This window comes from Pelodiscus sinensis, chromosome 13 (assembly GCF_052426305.1).
Source record: "Pelodiscus sinensis isolate ZL-2025 chromosome 13, ASM5242630v1, whole genome shotgun sequence".
Lineage (NCBI taxonomy): Eukaryota > Metazoa > Chordata > Testudines > Trionychidae > Pelodiscus > Pelodiscus sinensis.
Window position 1 is genome coordinate 3,643,947 of NC_143064.1, and position 21,254 is coordinate 3,665,200.

Genomic DNA, 21,254 nt, shown 5'->3' on the forward strand with positions numbered 1-21,254 from the left:
ACCCGGTCTCAGAACCTGGTCACTTAATATAATCATCAATAATGCGACACGCTTCTACAGTATTTTGCTTCTGATGCTCTCCACAGGCTTCCCAAACATTAACTAAGGCCATGTCTCCACTTGCAGGAAGAGCGATGCTACAGCGGTTGATTTTCTGGCATTTGATTTAGCGGATCTAGTAAAGACCCACTAAATCAAATGCTGAGGGCGCCTCCATTGGTGCCAGTACTCCTATTCCTCGCAAGGAGTAAGGGAAGTCGATGGGAGCATTTCTCCCATCAATGTCTCATTGTGAGGGCAAGCTACATTGACGCCAGCTTTTTACATAGATGGAATTGCCTATCTAAAGCCGACTTTCCCCCGTAGCGTGAACCTGGCCTAAGATACATGACATGCCCATGATATGGCTTAATAACATTATGGCCAATATTCTGCCAGGGAAGCTGAAGTGAGTTATTGTTCTGGCTCCGTGTTGCCAGGGTCTTGTTTCCAATTCATTCTCCTCTGCTTTACTTACAGGTGCATCCAAGCTGCACGCTGTTTGGGGACTAGATCAGATTATTTCTGTTTCTTTGCCATGTCTGCCCCATTCTTATCTGAGAAGGCCTTTTGCATTTCACACCCGCGGGCCCACGTCCTCCAAAGTATTTCGGTGGGAGCGAGGCCCCTAGGTACCTTTGAAGATCTGGGTTTTGGTGTCTGATCCTCACACAAGCTTTCTTGTTTGGAATCACATCCAGTTAGCTTGATGTCTCCGTAACTTATCGATTCCACCATGTGAAACTTACACGCTGGCATAAATCAATGCTGGTGAGTGGTGACTTGCAGGGTTTGCAGGGCTTGTTGGAGACACGAGGGCTGGCTGCCATGCCTGGAAGCTGGCAGAGAGTCTCATTCCAACACAGCTTTTATTTGGGGTGTGAAATCTATAGTAAAGCAGGTGGGAAACCATTTGACAATCTGGCAGCAGGGCGTCATTGCTCCAGATGGCATGGCTTTGATGATGCAGGGATCCAAATAGGTAACCAGTTTACCTGGTAAGCATCACCCTTAGCAGTGATGTTTACAGGAACTAGTGCCCGGGGGCAGCCCCTTGCCTATGGATCCCGCTTAATCGGTTAATCAGTTAACTGATTAAACGGGATTTTACATCCCTAGATCAGAGACACGGGCAGGCAGCAATCAACAGGTTAAGGTTAGCATTGGTACAAATGCTGTGCTCAAGTTCTAGTGTTCTAGGATTCTATGATTGGTTTAAACCCTAGAGAAGTTACAATCAACTCAGAACGAACCTTTCCACTTGCTCATTTGGCAACATGCGAAAGTCAATTCTATAGGGACGTAACCACCATCGCCACAAGGGAGTGTGTTTTGTGCCTTGGCTGTTTAATTTTCATGACAATTTGGCTGTTGTAACAAGTCACAAAACCATCTTTAGAGCCACGTACTCTCCTTAAGTCCTGCACACAACTCCTAGTGATCCCAACTGGCATTGCTGACACAGAGCGGATAGTACAAGACACTTAAAAAAGCTGATAACCAGAAGAATTAACCTTGGGATCAAACCTCTTTGAAGAGGATGGAGATAATCCCCGTTATATACGGCCCACCTTGGATCTGGGCTGGATACCACAAAGCAGGCTATGCTACCTCAATCCTAAAACATAACATTATTCTAAAATGCCTTACAACTGGGTTTTTGTTTTTCCAGGATAAAGCAACTTTGCGGTCCCAAAAGCTGTTAGGCCGGTGCAGAACACAAGAAACGTTCCGAGAAAACTCCTCTGGAAAAACCACTAGGAAAAAAAGACTTCTGCTTCAAAACGCTGCCATCTTGTGGACGTTGTGCTCAGGAATCAGTGAGAGCCAATTTACAGTAGTTTGTAGGCTTGAGCGTAGCCAGGTACAATTATAATACAAGCTCACAGGCACAGAGTAATGTTGTCTGCTTTTCTCTAAATAGCAGAAATTAATTGTGCATATTGACTAAGGAAGTCAGGGTTAATACTAGGCATCTAACCGAGCACAGAATAAATGCCATTGGCTGTGAACAAACACAAAGGCCATAGAAATTACTTCCATGGACCTAATTAACAGTATGGGTTCCCGCTATTATCCAAACTGATAACTCAACAGTGGTGGGCAGTGTATCGCTGCACTTACCAAAGGAAAACTGCAACAAGGCAAGAGCTGAAGCTAGTGCATGTCACTCGAACAGACCAGTTGAGCTATCAAGCAAACCAAGAAAACAGACCCTCATCCAGGTCTGCTCTGGTGCCCCCAAAGATGTGGGTTTCTCCCTGCACCCTGCCACTTTTAGCCAGGGAGGTGTGATTGCAACAAATCTGTTCTGCCACACAAGTAAGTGCACTTCTGGTCTGAGCGTCCTGTTTCAATTTGAGTATCTGCGGTTCCTGGTTTCAGTTGTGAGCTTGCATCTTCCTGTTTGCAAGAAAAGCTGACCAACTGCCATCCGACCGGTAATCTGGATAGCTCCACAACGCAGCTCAGAGACAATGCGGACACAGACTTTCCATCCTGACGGGAATTGGCAGGAAGACTGACTATCAAAGAGCTAGGCCTGATCTCTCCAGGTCCACTGGGATTCAGGCATCAAAACGTCCCAAGGCAGAACCAAGCCAAACACATGTTAGAAACCGACATCGATTTCAAAACCCACCAGGGATTGTGCCCGGAACTCTTTATCCACATCCCATTTACAGTGATGGCAACAGCTCCCTTTCTAGCCATGCAGGGCCAGCAAGAGAGGCCCCGGACTATAATCAGTCACAACCATTTAATGAAAGGGAATTAGGGAAGCGATGGAGAAACCTTTTCTGAACATCAGCATGATGGGTCCTACAGCAAGGCTTATTCGAAGGAAGCTGATATAGCCAGTCTGTAACGCTCGGTGAACGGACAGAACCCCAAAGGAAAGGAAAGTATTTAAAAGACTGTTCCAAGGAGGAGGGAGAAAAATTGTTCTCCTTGGCCTCTGAGGACAGGACAAGAAGCAATGGGCTTAAACTGCAGCAAGGGAGGTTGAGGTTGGACATTAGGAAAAGTTCCTACCTGTCAGGGTGGTTACACACTGGAATAAATTGCCTGGGGAGGTTGTGGAATGAGCTAGTCTCTTTCCTGCCTCCCTTTGGGACACAGCTGCAGCAGCCGTTGCCTTCTCTGGCGCTCCACTGCAAAGAGAAAGCCGCAGGAACGTGGAAAGCAGGCAAGGAGTGAATCAGCAGTGATTCCACCCAACGGACCCATGGAAGAAACCCCTTTTGGCAAATCCTCGTCCGGTGATCCCCAAATCCTCAGTATGGATAAAAGGGATCACCCATCTCCCCTTTACAAGTGGCGCGTTTGTCTTCTGACACGGAGCCTTCCCTTATCAGAGATCAGCCCTGATCCTTCAGTGTTTATCCAGGCAAAAAAGGAAGCCGTGAAGCCGTGACAATTGCCCTCTTACAACCAACTAACAGCTTTCCCAGGGGCACACCTGCACCATCACCCTCTCAGGTATGTTACATGCCTTCCGGGGCTTCCCCTTCTGCCTCGGGGTGCTGATGTTTTCCTGATGCAGTCGGCACAGCCAACAAGTCCCGCCTGAGCGTGGAGAGCTCACTTCAGTAGGGCTCTGCTTCAGCACGGGGAGTTTGCCTGCAGGGAGGGAATTCCAGGATCAAGTCTGCGACTAGAGGAGAGTCCCTGCTGGTAAGTTTGTGTGAGCCTCCACTCATGTGGCCATGGCAGCTTTGGCTTTGGAGCCTGATAATTTGACCAGAAAAGTCAATCAGCGAAAGTCGTCTCTGTTTTCAAACAGACGTCGTTTTTATCCCATCCGGGTGAACGGCCCTGTACGCGGACTTTGTCTAATTCAAAGTTTTGTTGCTTTAAAATCTAGTTGGGAAGCGCGAAGGGAAAAGGTAACCACCCGCTTGCGTCCAGACAGCTGTGGCCGGTGCGTCACACATTTCCTGCTGGGATACGTCACTGCCGTGTTCGCAGCCACATGGAAAGTCCTTTCGGTGTCCTCAGCTTGCAGGAGCTGCTCTCGCTCGTGTCTCACTGCGACATCTGAGAACAGGGCCCGTGGCTCTTTGTACTGCTAGAAATTGAGCTAGTCTGGTTTTTTCCCAGTGAATTGTGGGGGATCTTGTTTGTCCTTCTGGGCACACAGGGGGATTATGAGGAGGCCCTGGAGGACTCTCAGCACTCAGGGTGAGGCTATGTCCTCACTGCAAAGTGAGTGGGATACCCGCTCTAGCCTGTACCCCTAGCTGCAAGCTAGCCCGGGGCCTTCTCTGTCCTACCACGGGCCATCGATGAAAATTACACAACTTCAGCCATGTAACATAGCTGAAGTCGATGTACTTCGGTCTGCCCACTGCAGTAAGTCAGCAGCTGATACTGTTCTGCCGACTCCACTTACTCTTCTCGTTCCGATGGAGTCCGAGCCAACGGGAGAATGCTCTACCGGCGATTGATCATGTCTGTACTAGATGAGATAAATCAACCTCTGCTGGACTGATCACAGGCAGTCAATCTAGCTCGTAGCGAAGACATGCTCTGGTTTAAAGCAGTATGGGGCAACCTGCGTCCCATGGCCCACATGCAGCCGAGCAGGGTTCTATGTGCGGCCCATGAGACATTTAGTTTACCCCTGCCCATGGGCAGGCTTGCCAGATTCCGCTGCTTTCTGGGTGCGTAGTTTTTTTTCTACCAGTATTGCTGAAGTGACATGCATACAGTCAGGGCAGGTGAAGGGAGGTGTGGACTGATTGCACACAACGTTGACAGAGCGCCATGTGCTCCCTCTAGAGATCATAGAATCATAGAGCACTAGGACTGGAAGGGACTTTGAGAGGTCACCGAGTCCAGTCCCCTGTCCCCATGGCAGGACCCAGTAGTGTCTAGACCATCCCCGATAGACATTTATCTAACCTGCTCTTAAATATCTCCAGAGATGGGGATTCCACAGCCTCCCTGGGCAATTTATTCCAGTGTTTCACCACCCTGACAGGTAGGAACTTTTTCCTAATGTCCAACCTAAACCTCCCTTGCTGCAGTTGAAGCCCATTGCTTCTTGGTCTATCCTCAGAGGCCAAGATGAACTAGTTTCCTCCCTCCTCCTTATGACACCCTTTTAGAAACCTGAAAACTGCTCTCATGTTCCCCCTCAGTCTTCTCTTTTCTAAACTAAACAAACCCAATTCCTTCAGCCTTCCCTCATAGGTCATGTTCTCTAGACCTTTCATCATTCTTGTTGCTCTTCTCTGGACCCTCTCCAATTTCTCCACATCTTCCTTGATGCCCAGAACTGGACACAATATTCCAACTGAGGCCTAACCAGCGCAGAGTAGAGCAGAAGAATGACTTCTCGTGTCTTGCTCACAACACACCTGTTAATGCAGCCCAGAATCATGTTTGCTTTTTTTGCAACAGTGTCACACTGCTGACTCATTCAGCTTGTGGTCCACTATAACCCCTAGATCCCTTTCTGCCGTACTCCTTCCTAGACAATCGCTTCCCATTCTGTGTGTGTGAAACTGATTGTTCCTTCCTAAGTGGAGCACTTTACATTTGTCTTTATTAAACTTCATCCTGTTTACCTCAGACCATTTCTCCGGATCATTTTGAATTCTGACCCTATCCTCCAGAGCAGTTGCAACCCCTCCCAGCTTGGTATCATCTGCAAACTTAATAAGCGTTCTTTCTATGCCAATATCTAAATCGATGATGAAGATATTTAACAGAGCCAGTCCCAAAACAGACCCCTGCGGAGCCCCACAGATGTAACAGTGTAGTCCATTAACTGATAAGCGAAAGCTCATTGGTTAATGCTGTAGACTACACACATTCCCCTCCCCACCAACGCTACATTTTTTAGCAGGCTGGCCAGCAGTGCTCAGCCCTGACTCACGCTGGGTCCAGGACCTACTCCTGCTGCGGCTCTGCATTTAAAGCATGTTAGGAGCTGGGTGGACAGGCTGCCTGGCTCACAGCAGGTCTGGGGGCTCAGTCCCCATCCCCACACCCGAGAAAGGGGCTGCTGCCACCCTGTGCTGCTACCTCTGTCTGAGGCAGTAGCGCGAGGCAACAGGCAGCCGGTCCGCAAGGGCAGCTGGTCTTTAAACTGGCTCCCCTTGCGGACCAGCTCCCACCTGGCACCCCGGGCTGTTGCCTCTATATCAGAGGCAGCAGCATGGAGTGGCAGGGGGCTCTTCGGAGTGGGGCCAAAGCACAGCAGCTGCCGGCCCCACCCGCGGGGACTATCGAACAGTCCAGTAACTTATAAGAATTCATGAGGTTAATCGGCTATTCGATGAACCGATATTTAACATTCCGAACTCCCTCTGCATCCAAAACGCTGCCTCGGTTCCTTGGGCACGCCCTGCAAATCCTAGGAGTGCAAGTGTAAAACTACCCTATCCTGGGAGACTGGCTTGGCTCCGACAAACTTATGGCCCACTCCCTAGCCTAGGTGGCCCATTGCTGATTTAAAGCCTCACCCAACTCCAGCAAGACGACTGTGCCAGGGTGTGGAGGGAGGGGGCCATTCCTGCCAGCACCCAAGGAAGAGGCAGAGTTAACGTGACACAGCCTTGGTGTGCGCTGGCCCTCACACTTACTAATACCGAACGTTCCCCACGAGCCTGCAGCCTGGACTACCGCCGTCTCTCCCCTCCCCTTTGGTTCAATCCAGTTGGTACCCCTCCTGTTTGGTATCATCCACCCGCTTACTCATGCTGCATTTCTAGAGGAGAAGGAAAGACAGGAAGCAGCCGCAAAGGGCAAGCTGCTTGTTTCCTTAGTCAGCAGAGGCTGCAGGAAGGAACAGATCAGTCACGACCTGCGGAGGGACACGCGTCTTCCCTCTCACAGCGCAGAAGCAACACAAGGCTTTGTCTCCACGGCTAAGTTTAAAGCAGAGGCATGGCAGCGCTTTAACGCCGATGGAGGGCAAAGAGGGCAGTTGCCCCGATGATTCACAAGGGCCAGCTGCTACCGCAGCAGCAACTGGAAACCTGGCCCCTTTAAATCGCCGCCGGAGTGCTGGGCAACACGCTCTGGGCAATGCTGAGGGCTGGCTGCCCCTGGGCCCACCCCTTTTGGGAGCAAGGAGCCAGCCCCCTCCAATCCTTGCCCAGGGGCCCAGCGAGTTCCCTGGAGTGTGCTCCCAGCACCAGCTCTGGGAGAGAGCTCTCGATAAACCATCTCCGTGAGGGGAGCAGCTAAGTGTAGCCGGGAGCCGTGTTACACTGGCACTTTACAGCGCTGTAACTGCGACACACCCACCGCGTATGCCGGGACAGCCAAGGTGCACCCCTCCGGGAAGGCGAATATCTAATAGCTTCACGGCTAACAAATATCCAAGCATGCCATTGTAAATAAACGTGTCTAAGGTTCTCCCTGGGCTCTCTCCCATGCAGTTTACACCAGCTCTCCATGAAATAAAGAGACCGTAGGCTGAGCAGGTTGAAGTGAATTCTTTCCATTTCTCTCACCACAGTTCCCTGCTAGGGGATGGGCAGCATTTCCTCCCCCTCACTAACGGGGAGCCGCTGAAGATGAAGGGTACATAGGCCTGTAGCCTTATCCATGCTAAAACTCCTAGCAGGAAAGGATGATGGCGCAAGTTAGTACCACAGGCCATTTTGAATGGCCTACAGAAGTCACTGCAGGGGAAGCCACCAAGATGCTAAATGTCTGTAGGTTCCCAAAGCTTTATGTATTCAGATTGAAAGCTGGGTTGGATTTCAAGTGACAATGTAAATGGCATCACAACACTCTAGCCACTTGCAAACAGTTGCCCTTTGATGCTCTGTGGCCAGAAGACTTCGGTTGGCCAGTGATATGGGCAGTGTTTTGGCGGGAAATGGAGGAGGCTGGGCTTCTTCCACCTATTCTTGACCAGCACCCATGCTTCTGAGCCAAGAGGCTACCCTGTCAAGACTCCCTCCCCTCCTGAGGGATGAGCGCCATCATGCTGATGTAGCCTAAACCATGGCAAAGGCAATGCCACTACAGAGCTTGTGACCATCAGCAGCTATAGCAGTGGCCATCCATTGGGCGTAGGGCTTGAAAACTAGACCACTCCCCTCACTGGAAGCATGCGTTTCTACTGGCGGAGCGCACCTGCATGTACCTCGGTGCACATAACATTTATTCCACATATGGATGGAAAAAAATTAATGGGAACATAGCCTAGCACCCAGCCCTATGTCAGCCAAAATATTCTTCCTCCGTAGGAATACACAGTGCTTTACATCTTCTGTCATTTACAGACAGGCAAAAAGTACTTGGACCATGGTAGAGTACCGGCGTACCCCCATTTTAAAGGCAGGGACATAAAGCCACTTGCCATAGGCTACCCCACCAGTCAATAGATAAGCTATACTGAGGTACCAAAGCAGTCTCTATAAGTAGTACACCGTAAAGAATATATTTTGAACCCCAAGTATGAGAATATCTTGTATGCACCCAGCCCTGCAGAACAGCAAGTTGTAAAAATCAAACAGAAAGCCCAGGTTGGTAATACAGATATCTATTTTATTAAAAAAGTTACAAACAGGTGGACTGTAGGGTTGTCTTACAAAATGACAAGAATGAAATCTATTGGAAAATCTTTTTACAAAGCATAATAAGTAACTTCAATTTTTGCATTTGTTATTCCAGATTTCACCTCACTGATAAAGATACAGTACATTAGATACATGACGTTAGGTTACATTTCAGTTGTAGAGCCCTACTGCAGTGATTTGAACAACTCCTAAACAGATGCCATAGTAGAGACTATACATATATTGCATTTATTATTAGCTTCTTATTCTAATAAGCAACTTCACATGCAATCTATTGAGGAAGCCTAAAACAACTTTTGGTCCCTTTTTTCAAAGTGTGCTGAAGAAACCATCTCTCTCTCATAGTTTCCCATCCTTATCACTCTAAACCAGTTCAAGTCAAGTTTTTTGCTGAGGTCAGTGAAAACGAATACTTGTGTTTGATAAACCACCCATAGGAATGAACCACCAACTGATATCAACCCACCTTTTTCCCCCCTTAGACAATGGAAAACTAAGATCTTAATGATTTCCGTTTATTTTCTATTACTTGGTGTATCTACTAAAAGATCAACAATTACCACTTTAATCTACTTTGAATACAGGGTTTGGTTTAATTCCGGTATTAAAGTGCAAACCTAAATATTAGCCTGGGCCTGTTTATAAAAGTTTGTACAAACAGGGAAAAGTGTTTTAAGGAACCACACAGCAAAGTTAGGTGCCCTGATATCCAAGCAGAAACTTTAGAGAATTTATTCTCACTTGAATTAAAATTTAAAACTAAGAACATAGTCAATAAAACCTTAATTTGTTAAATACTGTAAGTCTTAAGGTCCTGTGTTCTACTGACCCAATAAACCACATGAAGATTGGGTGACTTCGTTTGCAGTTTTTTTTAATGTCATCATCCACAATACGTTTACTGAATTTAATTTGCTTCACCTCACATATCCATCACTGCTTTGCCTGGAGCTTTCCTTGTCAAAGGCAGTTAGCTATTGTGGGGGAAAACGTACACTTATCTTTATCAGAAGCATGTTCAAATGACTAAAGTTGGGCTCCTAAAAACCTAGAACTTTGGTGCAGTAGGTGAGCTGCAGTTATTAAACTTCTGCAAAACAAATTACATGTTTTAAATCACCACTAGAAAAAGCTCGTGTATGCAATAATTGTTAATAAAACTGAACAAAGATTTCATCTGCTCTTTATACATTTTCATTCTGCTTTAATACCTGTGTTATTGTTAAAATTTTCAAGTATTCAGACAAAATGTTGATCAGGTAAACAACATGGAAGGCAATGGCTGTTTAAAGCACACTTACAGTTAGTATCACTGAAACCTGGTGCTTTTCCCCTTGTTACACCAACTATGTCTCTAAGCTAACTTGTTTATCCGGGGAGCGGGGGGGAGGAGGAGTACAACTAAAAAAGCTATTTGTGACAGTGCAAGAGAAATGTTACCAAATATTGCTTTAAAACATTATTCAGAAAGACAATTAAGGAACTATAAAACGTAAGATCATTTTATTTGCGTTAGATTTACAAGTGCAGAGGTCCACTAGATATCACTTAATGTGCTGGGCAAACTTGAGCTAACTCTGATTAGGCATACAAACCAGTCTGGAGGATACATTATCCCTTTTCAAAGGCAAACCGAAGGAGATCATAAACTAGACCATTCAGAAACCTAACAGAATGGAAAAACATGCTGCTGCAGTTCAATGCCTCAATTATCATTAATAAAAGAAGTTGAAAACCCACAGCATGGTGAAGTAAGAACACATTAGCTGGATGCTTGATAGGCCAATTACAAATACACTGACGGGACAATAGGAATGATTTGAAATAGGCTCTCTCAAACTCCCTGTGCCTGAGAAAAGGGATACTACATCCGTACAACATAAGAGGTGTCTCAGTGTCTTTTCATGACACTGTCACACGTAAACATAAAGTCTCAAAGTATTGACCAACTACGCTGTAGGAGAAAACTTTGCCAACAGAATTAAGCACTGATGCGAGGTAATATACAGAAGTAACCATTTGTTTAAGGCTCAATTTATTCTCCATTAAATCTTTTTTTTTAAAAGGCATTGAGTAGGTAATACTGAGTTTATGTATTTAATAAATACAAGATCAGACATTGATTAAAGAAATCAATTAAAATATTAAAAATGAATTCTTGCATATTAGCCATTAATATGAACTTAGAAAGCTATAAAAGGAAGATAAAGAATAGCAGTTAACGTATGGTAAACATGCTAAGCATTCCTGTTTAAGGTCCGTGGATCTTGAAGGCCACTGACCTTATGCACTTAGACGTACGGCGGCAATGTGCTGTAATAGAGACAGGTTTACCAAGGCTCAGCTCTGCAACCTGGGCTGAAAGAGTTCTCCAAAGCAGCATCTGTGCAAGTTTCCTCTGAGTTTTATCTGCAATTTAAACCAAATTACAGAAGAGTGAATGAATGCGAGAGTCAGATTTACACATGCACAAAGTTAACTTCACTTCACCTGTTAATGAAAAGCTGGTGGAAATTTTCTAACAGTTGGACCAAGAGGATCAATTTTTCCACAGACTTTGGTGAACAGTAGTTTTGTTTTGTTTTTCAAAACCTCCCTATTGTCAATGGAAGCCAGGCTAGCAGGCATTGCCTAGGTTTGTGTACTATGCACTGCCAGAGTGCCTTACGAAGATCTAAAGGAATAACTGAAGAATCTGAATTATTCTCTACAGTGGTGACACACACTGGATTCAACCCAGAACATGTCAAGATAATATGAAGCAGCTATGTTCTCGGTAAATACTCCTGGGGAAATTCTGTGGCACTGTGCACATGCAGAATTTGTGTCCGGCACAGCACTGGTTTTTACCCACTGCAGAAAACATTTTGCCCAAGAAGTGCTGCAGTTGCTCTTTTCACCCACCCGAGGTCCCTCTGGCAACAGAACAGCTGGCTGACCAGCAGTAACAGCTAGCAGCCAACTGCGGTCATCATAGCAGCGTACCTATGTAACCAGGTTAGGAGGCAGAGTGGGGGGGACAGACTGGGGCATAGGCTCAGGAGCTAGTGAGGTGACTGTGTTAAGCCAGGGGCTGGATGGGAGGGGGCCACATGAGCAGATGCGCCTGACTAAAAGGGAGACACTACGGGTCAGCCAGGGTCTGCATATGGGAGGCTCCCCACCTTCCTAATACTGTGACACTGTTGCAAAAAAACCCCAAAAAACAAAAAAACCACGTCATTCTGAGATGTAAAAGCAGGAATGTTGTAAGCAAGACACAAGGAATAATTCTGCTGTACTCTGCTCATTAGGCCTCGGTTGGAGTACTGTGTCCAGGTGTGGGTGCCACATTTCAGGAAAGATGTGGACAATCTGCAGAAGGTCCAGAGAAGAGCAACGAAAATGATTAAAGGTTTAGAAAACATGACCTTTGAGGGAAGACTGAAAGAATTGGGATTGTTTAGTCTGGAAAAGCGAAGACAGAGGGGACATGATAGTTTTCAGTATCTAAGTGGTTGTTACGAGGCGGGAGAAAAATTGTTCTCCTTGACCACTGATGAGACGCAATGTGCTTAAGCTGCAGCAAGGGAGGTTTAGTTTGGTCCTTAGGAAAAATGTCCCGACTCTCAGGGCGGAAATGTAAGCACTGGAATAAATTTCCAAGGGAGATTGTGGAATCTCCACCATTGGAAATTTAAGAGCAGGGTGGACAGACACCTGTTAGGGATGATCTAGACGGCGCTTGGTCCAGCCGTGAGCGTGTGGGACTGGACTTGATGACCTCTCGAGATTCCTTGCATTTTATTATTCTATGATTCCTAATAATCTCTCTCCTCTCCTCAAACTAAAAACTGTTCCATCCTTCTTTCACGCTTATTCAACAGCCCTCCAGCTTCACTCCCAGGCTCCTTCCCCCTCCCTCAGCTCCTCCATTTTGCTGTGTTTAAGCAGTGCAGGAAATACATTTCTGTACTCAATTTTAAATAAATTACTCAATTCTGTATTAGGAATTTGTGAGAAAAAAAATCCAGATTTTTTTGTGGTATGTATTTTTACAGATATACTTACTGACTGGTATTTTGAAACAAATTACCAAAATAACTAAAACTGTCATAATTATGTTGTGTCATTTTGACAAATAAAATATGCAGTATTTTAAAATACTGTGCACAGAATTCCCTCAGGAGTAAACACTGCCAAACAGGAAGCACTAGCTTGTTCATTTCCCCAGCAGAAAGGCTGCACAGTATCACAACATGGTACTTATTCCAGTGATGTTAGAGAGGCCGTATACCAGAAAGTTGAAACCATCTCATTTTCAATACTAGGACCCTCTGAGCAATACTTAAAAAAAGCTCATAAACCATCAGAGATTAGGCTGTTTCTTTGTACGTAGGAGTACATGCGTAGCTTGTCTGTGTCACAAGTACAAACAGAGTCTAATAATTCTGTCAATGCAAGAGATGCAGCCAGCAATTCCATAATATCTAACACCTAACTGCTATGTCTTTGTAGCCCTGATGACCTGTAATTTAGACAACCACCTGTTGGGGTGGTCTAGATAATTCTTAGTCCTGCCATGAGTGCAGGGGACTGGACTAGGAGACCTCTCAAGGTCCTTTCCAGTCTACAATTCAAGGATTCTATTTAATGTCTTAGAAAGAAAAGTCTTAAAAATACAGTCACAGTTACAGAGACTGAGCCTTCCTTTGAAAGGATCCAGGAAACAATCTATCGTATAACACAACAGGAAAATACTATTTGAAGTTTTCATGGCATTTTCAACATGAAAAAGTGTTTCCTGTTTTGAATGATGTTTCTCTCTAGGGTGTCATGACCTTTCAAATTTCCTTTATCAATTCATCTGACAGTTGCAAAAGAAGAAAACACATCAGAGACTGCGTTCTATAATAGGAAAGTGATACAGAGTTTTCTGTTCCGAGCTTTAACAGCTCAACTTGCAAGGAAACTCAAGTAACCAACATTAACAGCAGGGCTCTTTTGGAGTTGAAAGTTTACTCCGCCCAGGGACTAAAAAAAGTGAATCAGGCAAGTGCTGGCACCCAGCCTCGATCTTCATTAGGAAAGTTTTCCAGACGGTTCCTTACTGTTGCTTACAACTCCTTTTCGCAATGCTGAGAACCGTACTGCTATCTGTTGGACCGGCTCTGAGCAGGGACACAGGACACGCTAAGAATGCCAGTTATAAGCCATTTACAAATAGGGCTCCTGATGCCAAGAGCTGAAGTGCTGATAGCCCCAGAGGGAGGTTTTCAGAAAGCAGCCCTAGCATAGACAGGGCTCCAGAGCGGTGTCCCCTGTAAGCTGCGCACATGCATACCCGCCCAGGAGAGCTTCTGTTTCTTTGGTGGTGCACAACAGCACACGTCCATGCACATAACATGGATTCTGCACATGGATGGAGAAAAGCCCTGATACAGTATTTACAAAGTACCAGTCATTTAATGAGCAAATAGAACCATTAAGATTTTCTAAGATCTGCATAGCAAAGGCAAGTTGTGAGAGCCTGACAGTTTTGCAAAGCTGCATCAGCCAGAGGACTACTGTCCTCAAGGAGAATAAAAGTGGACACTTGCAAATTCAAACTTCAGTAAGATGCTTTCCCCTCACATCTGGATATGCACAAAGCTCCTACTGGTGTCAGGTTATCCAAGCACAAGGAGAGGCAGAGGACTGATCAAGAGTCACTGTGGAGATCACTCATCAGAAAGTATTGTACCAATTCAGGATACAAGCTGGTTCACGCAGATAAATTATTCCACTACCAAAGATACTGAATGTTGTTACATATTTCAAGGAATTTTCAGGGAAAGAGATTATCAAATTGAGGAATGAAAAGAGCAAGGGCTACAAGTAGAGATGTGAAAGTTTAACCATGAAAACAATTAACCAATAAGCCTGGGCTAATTGGTTAATGTTCACAGTTTCACACAGTGTGGGGAGACAGCTTAAAAGCTGGGTCCCAGGGAGCCGCCCGTCGCCCCACATGTAACCACTGAAATTTTAAACAGTGACCCGGTTATTTAACAACATGCATTTTAACACCCCTAGCAACAAGTTGATAAATTAAAAGGTAACACATAAAAACTAGATATTTGTCTAAAAAGACTGCTAAAGGAATTTAAAAATAAAGCGACCAAACTACTAATCAGGAATAAGTTTATTAAATTTTGCTACTAAATTAAGGAATGGGGGACGGATGCAAACCACGTCTTCTTAACACTGGGTGTCATGGGATATTAGAAAATTGGGGAACCCAATAACTGTCACATGAAGGGATTGAAACAAAAGTTAAAGAAACTGTTTGAGAAGAACATGATGTGAAAGGACAAACCAGAATGGCTTCTGCGAAAGAAAATTCTGGCTCTCTTTTTTTACACTAGAACTCTTTATCTACTACGTTGATGATGTTTGAAGAACAGCAGATAATTTGGTCTTAGATGAAATTTCTCACTAAAGGGTGCTAAGAAAACCAAGAAGTCACAGAGTGATGAAATAAATTGTGTTATGGATGATCAGAAACTGACTAAAATTTGCAAGTGACATTTTAGTTTAGTCAAGGCAAAAGGTGTTCAAAGTTCAGAGGGAACTAACTCAGCGATGTCCATCTATTAACCTGTGCTCACCAGAAAAGCCTGGACAGGTGAGCAGACAGCAGGAGAGATGTGATTCACTGTTGACAAATGCAAGATAATTCATTCCAGTATGCACTAGCTGAACAAATCATACATATTGCTGGGTTCTAAAGTGAACAGATTCTGGGAAGAGAGGTGGCTGTCACAGACCAGATCAGCGTGCAGTAAAGATTTTTAAAAAGGAAATACGATGCTGGGACTCAGAATAGAATAGAATAGAATAGAATAGAATAGAATAGAATAGAATAGAATAGAATAGAACAGAACAGTGATTCTCAGGCTGTGATCCATATCACTGTGCCAGAAGAAAGAAGCTGCTGCTACTGCTGAGGGTTAATTTGCCTGGAACTCACATGAGAAATAGTCATGTGACTAGCTGACATCTGGTTTGGTTTTACTCTCACTGGTATTCTTAAAATAAAACTAACCTCGCAGCATTCTGAGTCAAATAAAAGGCAACGTTCTGTCGCTTCTCTAGTCATAGCAGTACTGCTCTATCAGTTCAGTGGTCAGGGGACTAACCAAGCACCTCAGTTCAATTTTCTGCTGCACCAGACGTCCCATATAACTGTGAGCAAGTCAGCCTTTCTGTGCCTTGGCTGCTCATCTGTGAAATGGGGACAGTGATACTGCCTCACCTCACAGGAGTGTTGTAAGGCCATCAGTACATTAAAGATTGAGATACTAAGTAGCAGGGGTCATATAGGTATTTCACACCCACAAACTGCTTCATAAATTCAATACATCTTAATTAATGGAGAGTTCCCTGTATCCCCTCTCTTGATATTGATGTGTACAGACAACCTTCAGCTTCAAGTACAATATCTTCCCTATTCTTCCTCCTCCAAGAGAGACTCTTGGACTACGACAATTTTCCCAGGGATTATGTCCTGACCTCTTTCCCACAAGGTTGCTGAGTCACAGCCGCCATGAGGAACGCAGCGGTACTCATTATACAACACTGTTGCCTGTCTTTATATATACACAAGCAGCAGTGCTAGAGAGGGAAACTGACCCATGGCCTTTGAAGGTCAACCAGTCGTGCAAGTGAGCTTTTCTCCCTGCAGATGGCGGACAGTGGGAAATGGGGGTGGGGTGGGAGAAACAGAAGGGTAAGGCCCTATTGAACACACTGCACTCTTGCGACCATGCCCATGCACAGAGTGGAGGGAGGCATCTTAAGTACTTCTGCCCCACAGACTAGTAGAGGTCTGAACGAAGCTAGAGCTCTGTGTCTATTCGGAAGGGACAGTCCTGCAGATTAGGATTCTCTCTCCTGGGCTCTGAAAAAGCGCCCAGACAGACTGAAGAGTGCACAAGCCCAATGTGATGTCCTGACTTCTGAGGTGGCAGGCAGCCAGCCAGCAAGACAGGCAGACAGACCAGGCTGCGCGTCTCTACAAAACTCCCCCTTTTCAGTTTTTTCAGCTAGAATGCAAGACCCCCCCCATATATATTTTTTTCAACTCAAAATACGGTCACTACTTTCAACTACAATTCAACTATTTTAAATATAAACAAATTACAATCCAATACAATCCCCAACTTCAACGTGATTTATTTGGAAACCAGTGTTACCACTTCTCTCCAGCCTTTAGTCCAAAGGTTATTTGTATGTTGGGAGGGGTGTTGGAGGGGCCTGTACGTGGAGTTCACCAAATTCATTCATTCTGAATGGCTTCTCTGACCAGATTAAATAAACCTCATCATTTCTTTTTCAGGCCCTGAAGTGTCCAGCACAGAGAGCCAACTCCCGACTTTCACCAGACATCACAGCAATTATCAAAAGTGAAACCAGCATACAGAAGTTAGTAATAAAATGGACATTACAGGAACTCCCATAAGCCAATGCCTTAAACACTTTCATCTGCTCCTTCAAACACAACAATTAATCATCTTAATGAATTATGAGTATTCAACCCACCTGCTCTGTATGGCCATGACTGAGGTTTTTCTTTATTTTCTCACTGGACAATGCAAGTTGTACAACACTGATCTTGTTTTTCAGGAAGGGACGCATAGTTCATTTGCCTAACGATCTCGGCAAACAGTTCATCCACCATGGTTTTACTCTTGGCTGATGTTTCCATGAAAGGACAGCCCCACTCCTGAGCCAAAGCTCTGCCTTCTGCAGATAAGACCTCCCTCTCAGATTCCAGATCCACTTTGTTCCCGACTAGGATTAGGGGGACTTTTTCATATCTCTTCACTCGAACAATCTGGTCCCTCATTGGCTTGATATCCTGATTAAACAATCCAACTGGTTAATACACTTATTATACTAATCACATTTTAAAACAGTAATCACATTTGATTGCTGTAAAAATTAACACTGGTTTCAGGAAACAGATCACTGTAAAAACATGTGTTTTAACAAGCCACAGGTCTTATGTGTAACTGAAAATAAACATAAAAGCTTAGGAAAAATTCCTAAATTGATACCTTGGATTTAGACTAGGGTGCGTCAAATTCAGACATTTATCTTCCATTTGTAATGCCTATGCTTCATTGCGCTTCCTGTGTGTTTAGAAAAAGCACTACTGCAATGCAAAATTACCTCAAAAACCTTTTGGTTATTACTAGAGACAGCCAGGAATTGACAAAACAGTTTTCCATTGAAAAATGCAAATTTGTCAAAACCTGAACTTGTTAAGAAGATTTCTTAGGTCCAGAAAGTCATTTTCAGCCACACCCTGAAGAGCCTGGTGGTTAGAGCACTCACCATCCAAGGTGAACTCCCTAGGGTGGGTATAATTTTCTGTGGAAAGTTTCAAAAAGGTCTCAGTTTCATTCTGATTAAGAACCGGAAACACTGACATCTCAAGTGTTTTCATGGGCTGGGTGACCAGTTTCCTTGCCCAGCTCTAGTTAAGATAAAAGCAGATTTTGTGTAAGTTACACGTTTTGAACAACTGAATCAATTTTCTGGTCGTCAGCAAGATTTGCTGCAAAAAGAGAAGCTTGCCTTTAAACTCATGACGGAAACTGAAGTCTACAATACGCATCTATGTTATGCGATCACTTAGATGGGAAACTTGTGGCCAGTCTTCTGCCTGAGAAAGTTAATTAAATGTTTAACTCGCTATCGTCTCCCCCAAGCTACTTTTAAGTAGCTTGCTTAAAAGTGTTCACTGTGAACACACATACAGTTGGTTCTGCCTAAATGACAAATTTAGATACAATCAAGACATGTGAATCCCAATAATCTTCCCAAAGGTGAAAAGGGAAAAGACATTTGTAAGCTGTACTTTTGAAACAATAGCTCCATTGCCTCCACCACATCAGATTTAAGATTTTAATTTGTTACAATAAAAAAGTGTATAATTTCGTGCAAGATTCTGGGACAGAAATAATTAAGTGCTTGAGGCAGCCACTGTTAACAGAACTTCATAGGGAGATTTACACCTACACTGTTTTGATTAAATGTGCTAAAGAAAAAAAAAACCAAGTGACTGAAGTGGAATATATTCATCCACGCTTCATTTTTTTTTCTTAACTATGTGCTTTGAGGGAAACTTCCCCACTCCTAGGTCAAATAAAACTGGGGAGAAACATCCCAGCATGATTGTAGTTCCTTTGCAAAGAAAATAAATCCCTAACTTGCACACAATTTATCTAGGTATGTACCCTCGTCTAAGATAACATTCAGCCTTCAGCAGAAACATTCTGCCTAAATGGAGGGTATAAAAGATTGTGCCAAGCAGCTGGACTACACCCAGGTCAAGGAACCTAAGTGAAGCCAACAAACAACATCCACATCTCTGCACTTACAGTGTTGCCAAGTCCAGTTATTTCCCACAGATGGAAGCTGCTTATTACCAGAAACAATTTAGGCCACTTAGATTGTGGGATTTTTCTGCTTCTTGTCAGTTTTTGCAGTACAAATTTGTGCATTGTGAATTTAATTTTCACATGTGACCTGTCTTTTTCATGAACACACCGCCCACACTGTGTGAGCATCAAGCTAACACTTGATGGCAGCTTGTTATACAGAGAGAAAAATATCAGGGTTTATTAGCAAAATTCACAAGTTATAAGATAGCAAGTTCAGTTCAGAAAGCAGGCACTCAGCCACCCTTATGAGATTAACTGCCAAAATATTCCTTTTAAAAAAGCAGTGTTCAAAAGGACACGGGTCAAATCTAACCCCAAATTTGGATTTTACAAACATTTATTTTTAAAGATGACTTCAGACATATGCTTTATTTACAAGAGTCCAATGAGAATAGTGTTGCTACCTCTGTATGGTAGCATCCACCTAATGCTTGGTAATTTTCCCCATCTATACTAAGAGTGTACAAAACAGCAAAAAGAAGGCACCTCCCTCTTAATGTGCTTTTGATATTAACAATATAAATTGTAAAAAAAATGGAGGAGGAGTCCAGCGGAACCTTAAAGATAAATATATTGTTTTGGGCATAAGCTTTTGTTGGCATCTGACAAAGTGGGCTCCAGCCCACATAAGCTTATGCCAAAATTAATTTGGGAGGCCTTGTCTATACTTACATGGAGAGCAAACACTGGCGATCGATCTTCTCGGGTTCGATTTAGCGGCTCTAGTAAGGACCTGCTACTGAACGGTGATGGCAACCCCATCAACTGCAGCACTCCACGGGGTCACAAACAGTTGACGGGAGAGTTTCTCCCATTGACCTCCTGCACTGGGACCGCCCCAGAAATTCGGTTTAGGGTATGTAGACTCCAGCCCTGCAATTCTCATATCTGAAGTCGCGTACTTTAAGTCTAATTTCTGGCATCATGCTGACCCGCCCATAGTCTGTAAAGTGCCACAGGACTCCTGGTTGGTTTTGTGGAAACTGACTAACACGGCCACCCATGTGAATGCGAATTGGGCTTTGCTCCTGCTGAAACATTGCTTTTGGGGGGAGGAGGCTAGCCTGAGGACACAGTGGGCAGGGAGTCCGTTCCAGCCAAACCCGCCAGGCGTCCGGTGGCACCGTACAGACTCACTGACAGATGAGGGCATAGGCTTTCCTGGGTGAATCCCACTGAGCTGACGAGCGGGAGGGGAAGGGACAGCAGCAGGAGCCTGCCGGGGTGAATGAAGCGTCCCACTGGCAGCACTCTGGTGCGGGCGGTGGCTCTCCACAGGGGGCTGCGCTAGCCGGCTGGCCAGTCCCCCTCTGGCGGGTCACCCCCGGGGCTCACCTGGAAGCTCTGCTGGTTGACCAGGCTGTAGACCAGGATGAAGCCCTGGCCGTTCTTGATGTAGAGGTCCCGCATGGAGGCGAACTGCTCGGTGCCCGCCGTGTCCAGGATCTCCAGCACGGAGGGCGACGAGTCCACCTCGATCTCCTTGCGGTAGAAGTCCTCGATGGTGGGGTCGTACTTCTCGATGAAGGTGCCGGTGACGAACTGCACGGTGAGGGCGGACTTGCCCACCCCGCCCGAGCCCAGCACCACCACCTTGTACTCCCTCATGGGGCCGGGCCGCGGCGGGCGCGCTGCGCCGGGCCGCTGGGGGGGGGGGGGGGGTCGCTAACGGCCGGCGCGGCCTCGCGCCATGGCCCGGCCCGCGGCTGCTGGGGGGCGGACCGCCCGGAAGGGTTACACCGAGCACTTCCGGCCGCGGCGACACCGCCCCGCCCCCAGCCCTGTCGGAGGGGGACCCCGAGCGCGGGGACACCGCCCCGCCCCCACCCGCCTCAGGGGGGACCCCGAGCGCGGGGACACCGCCCCGCCCCCACCCGCCTCAGGGGAACCCCGAACGATGTGACACCGCCCCGCCCTCACCCGCCTCAGGGGGGACCCCGAACGCGGTGACACCGCCCCGCCCCCACCCGTCTCAGGGGAACCCCGAACGATGTGACACCGCCCCGCCCCCACCCGCCTCAGGGGGACCCCGAACGATGTGACACCGCCCCGCCCTCACCCGCCTCAGGGGGGACCCCGAACGCGGTGACACCGCCCCGCCCCCACCCGTCTCAGGGGGGACCCCGAACGCGGTGACACCGCCCCGCCCCCACCCGTCTCAGGGGGGACCCCGAGCGCGGGGACACCGCCCCGCCCC

General features: G+C 46.0%; 1 protein-coding gene across 1 annotated transcript; it reads right to left on the reverse strand.

Moving 5' to 3' along the window:
• Positions 1 to 17,147: 17,147 nt before the first annotated feature.
• RAP2C (RAP2C, member of RAS oncogene family) lies at positions 17,148 to 20,861 on the reverse strand. Its single transcript, XM_075941151.2, has 2 exons — positions 20,393 to 20,861; positions 17,148 to 17,466 (listed from the first exon to the last, which is right to left on the reverse strand). Exons 1-2 carry the CDS (start codon positions 20,663 to 20,665, stop codon positions 17,188 to 17,190), a joined length of 552 nt encoding a protein of 183 aa, XP_075797266.1. The 5' UTR covers positions 20,666 to 20,861; the 3' UTR covers positions 17,148 to 17,187.
• Between the last annotated feature and the right edge of the window lie 393 nt (positions 20,862 to 21,254).

What these genes read in the sequence shown, in the direction of transcription:
- RAP2C (XM_075941151.2), bottom strand. Translation starts at nt 20,665, where the DNA reads ATGAGGGAGTACAAGGTGGTGGTGCTGGGCTCGGGCGGGGTGGGCAAG. An exon ending in TCAACCAGCAGAGCTTCCAG is followed by an intron (nt 17,467 to 20,392) that starts GTGAGCCCCGGG and finishes TTGTTTAATCAG; the next exon opens with GATATCAAGCCAATGAGGGA.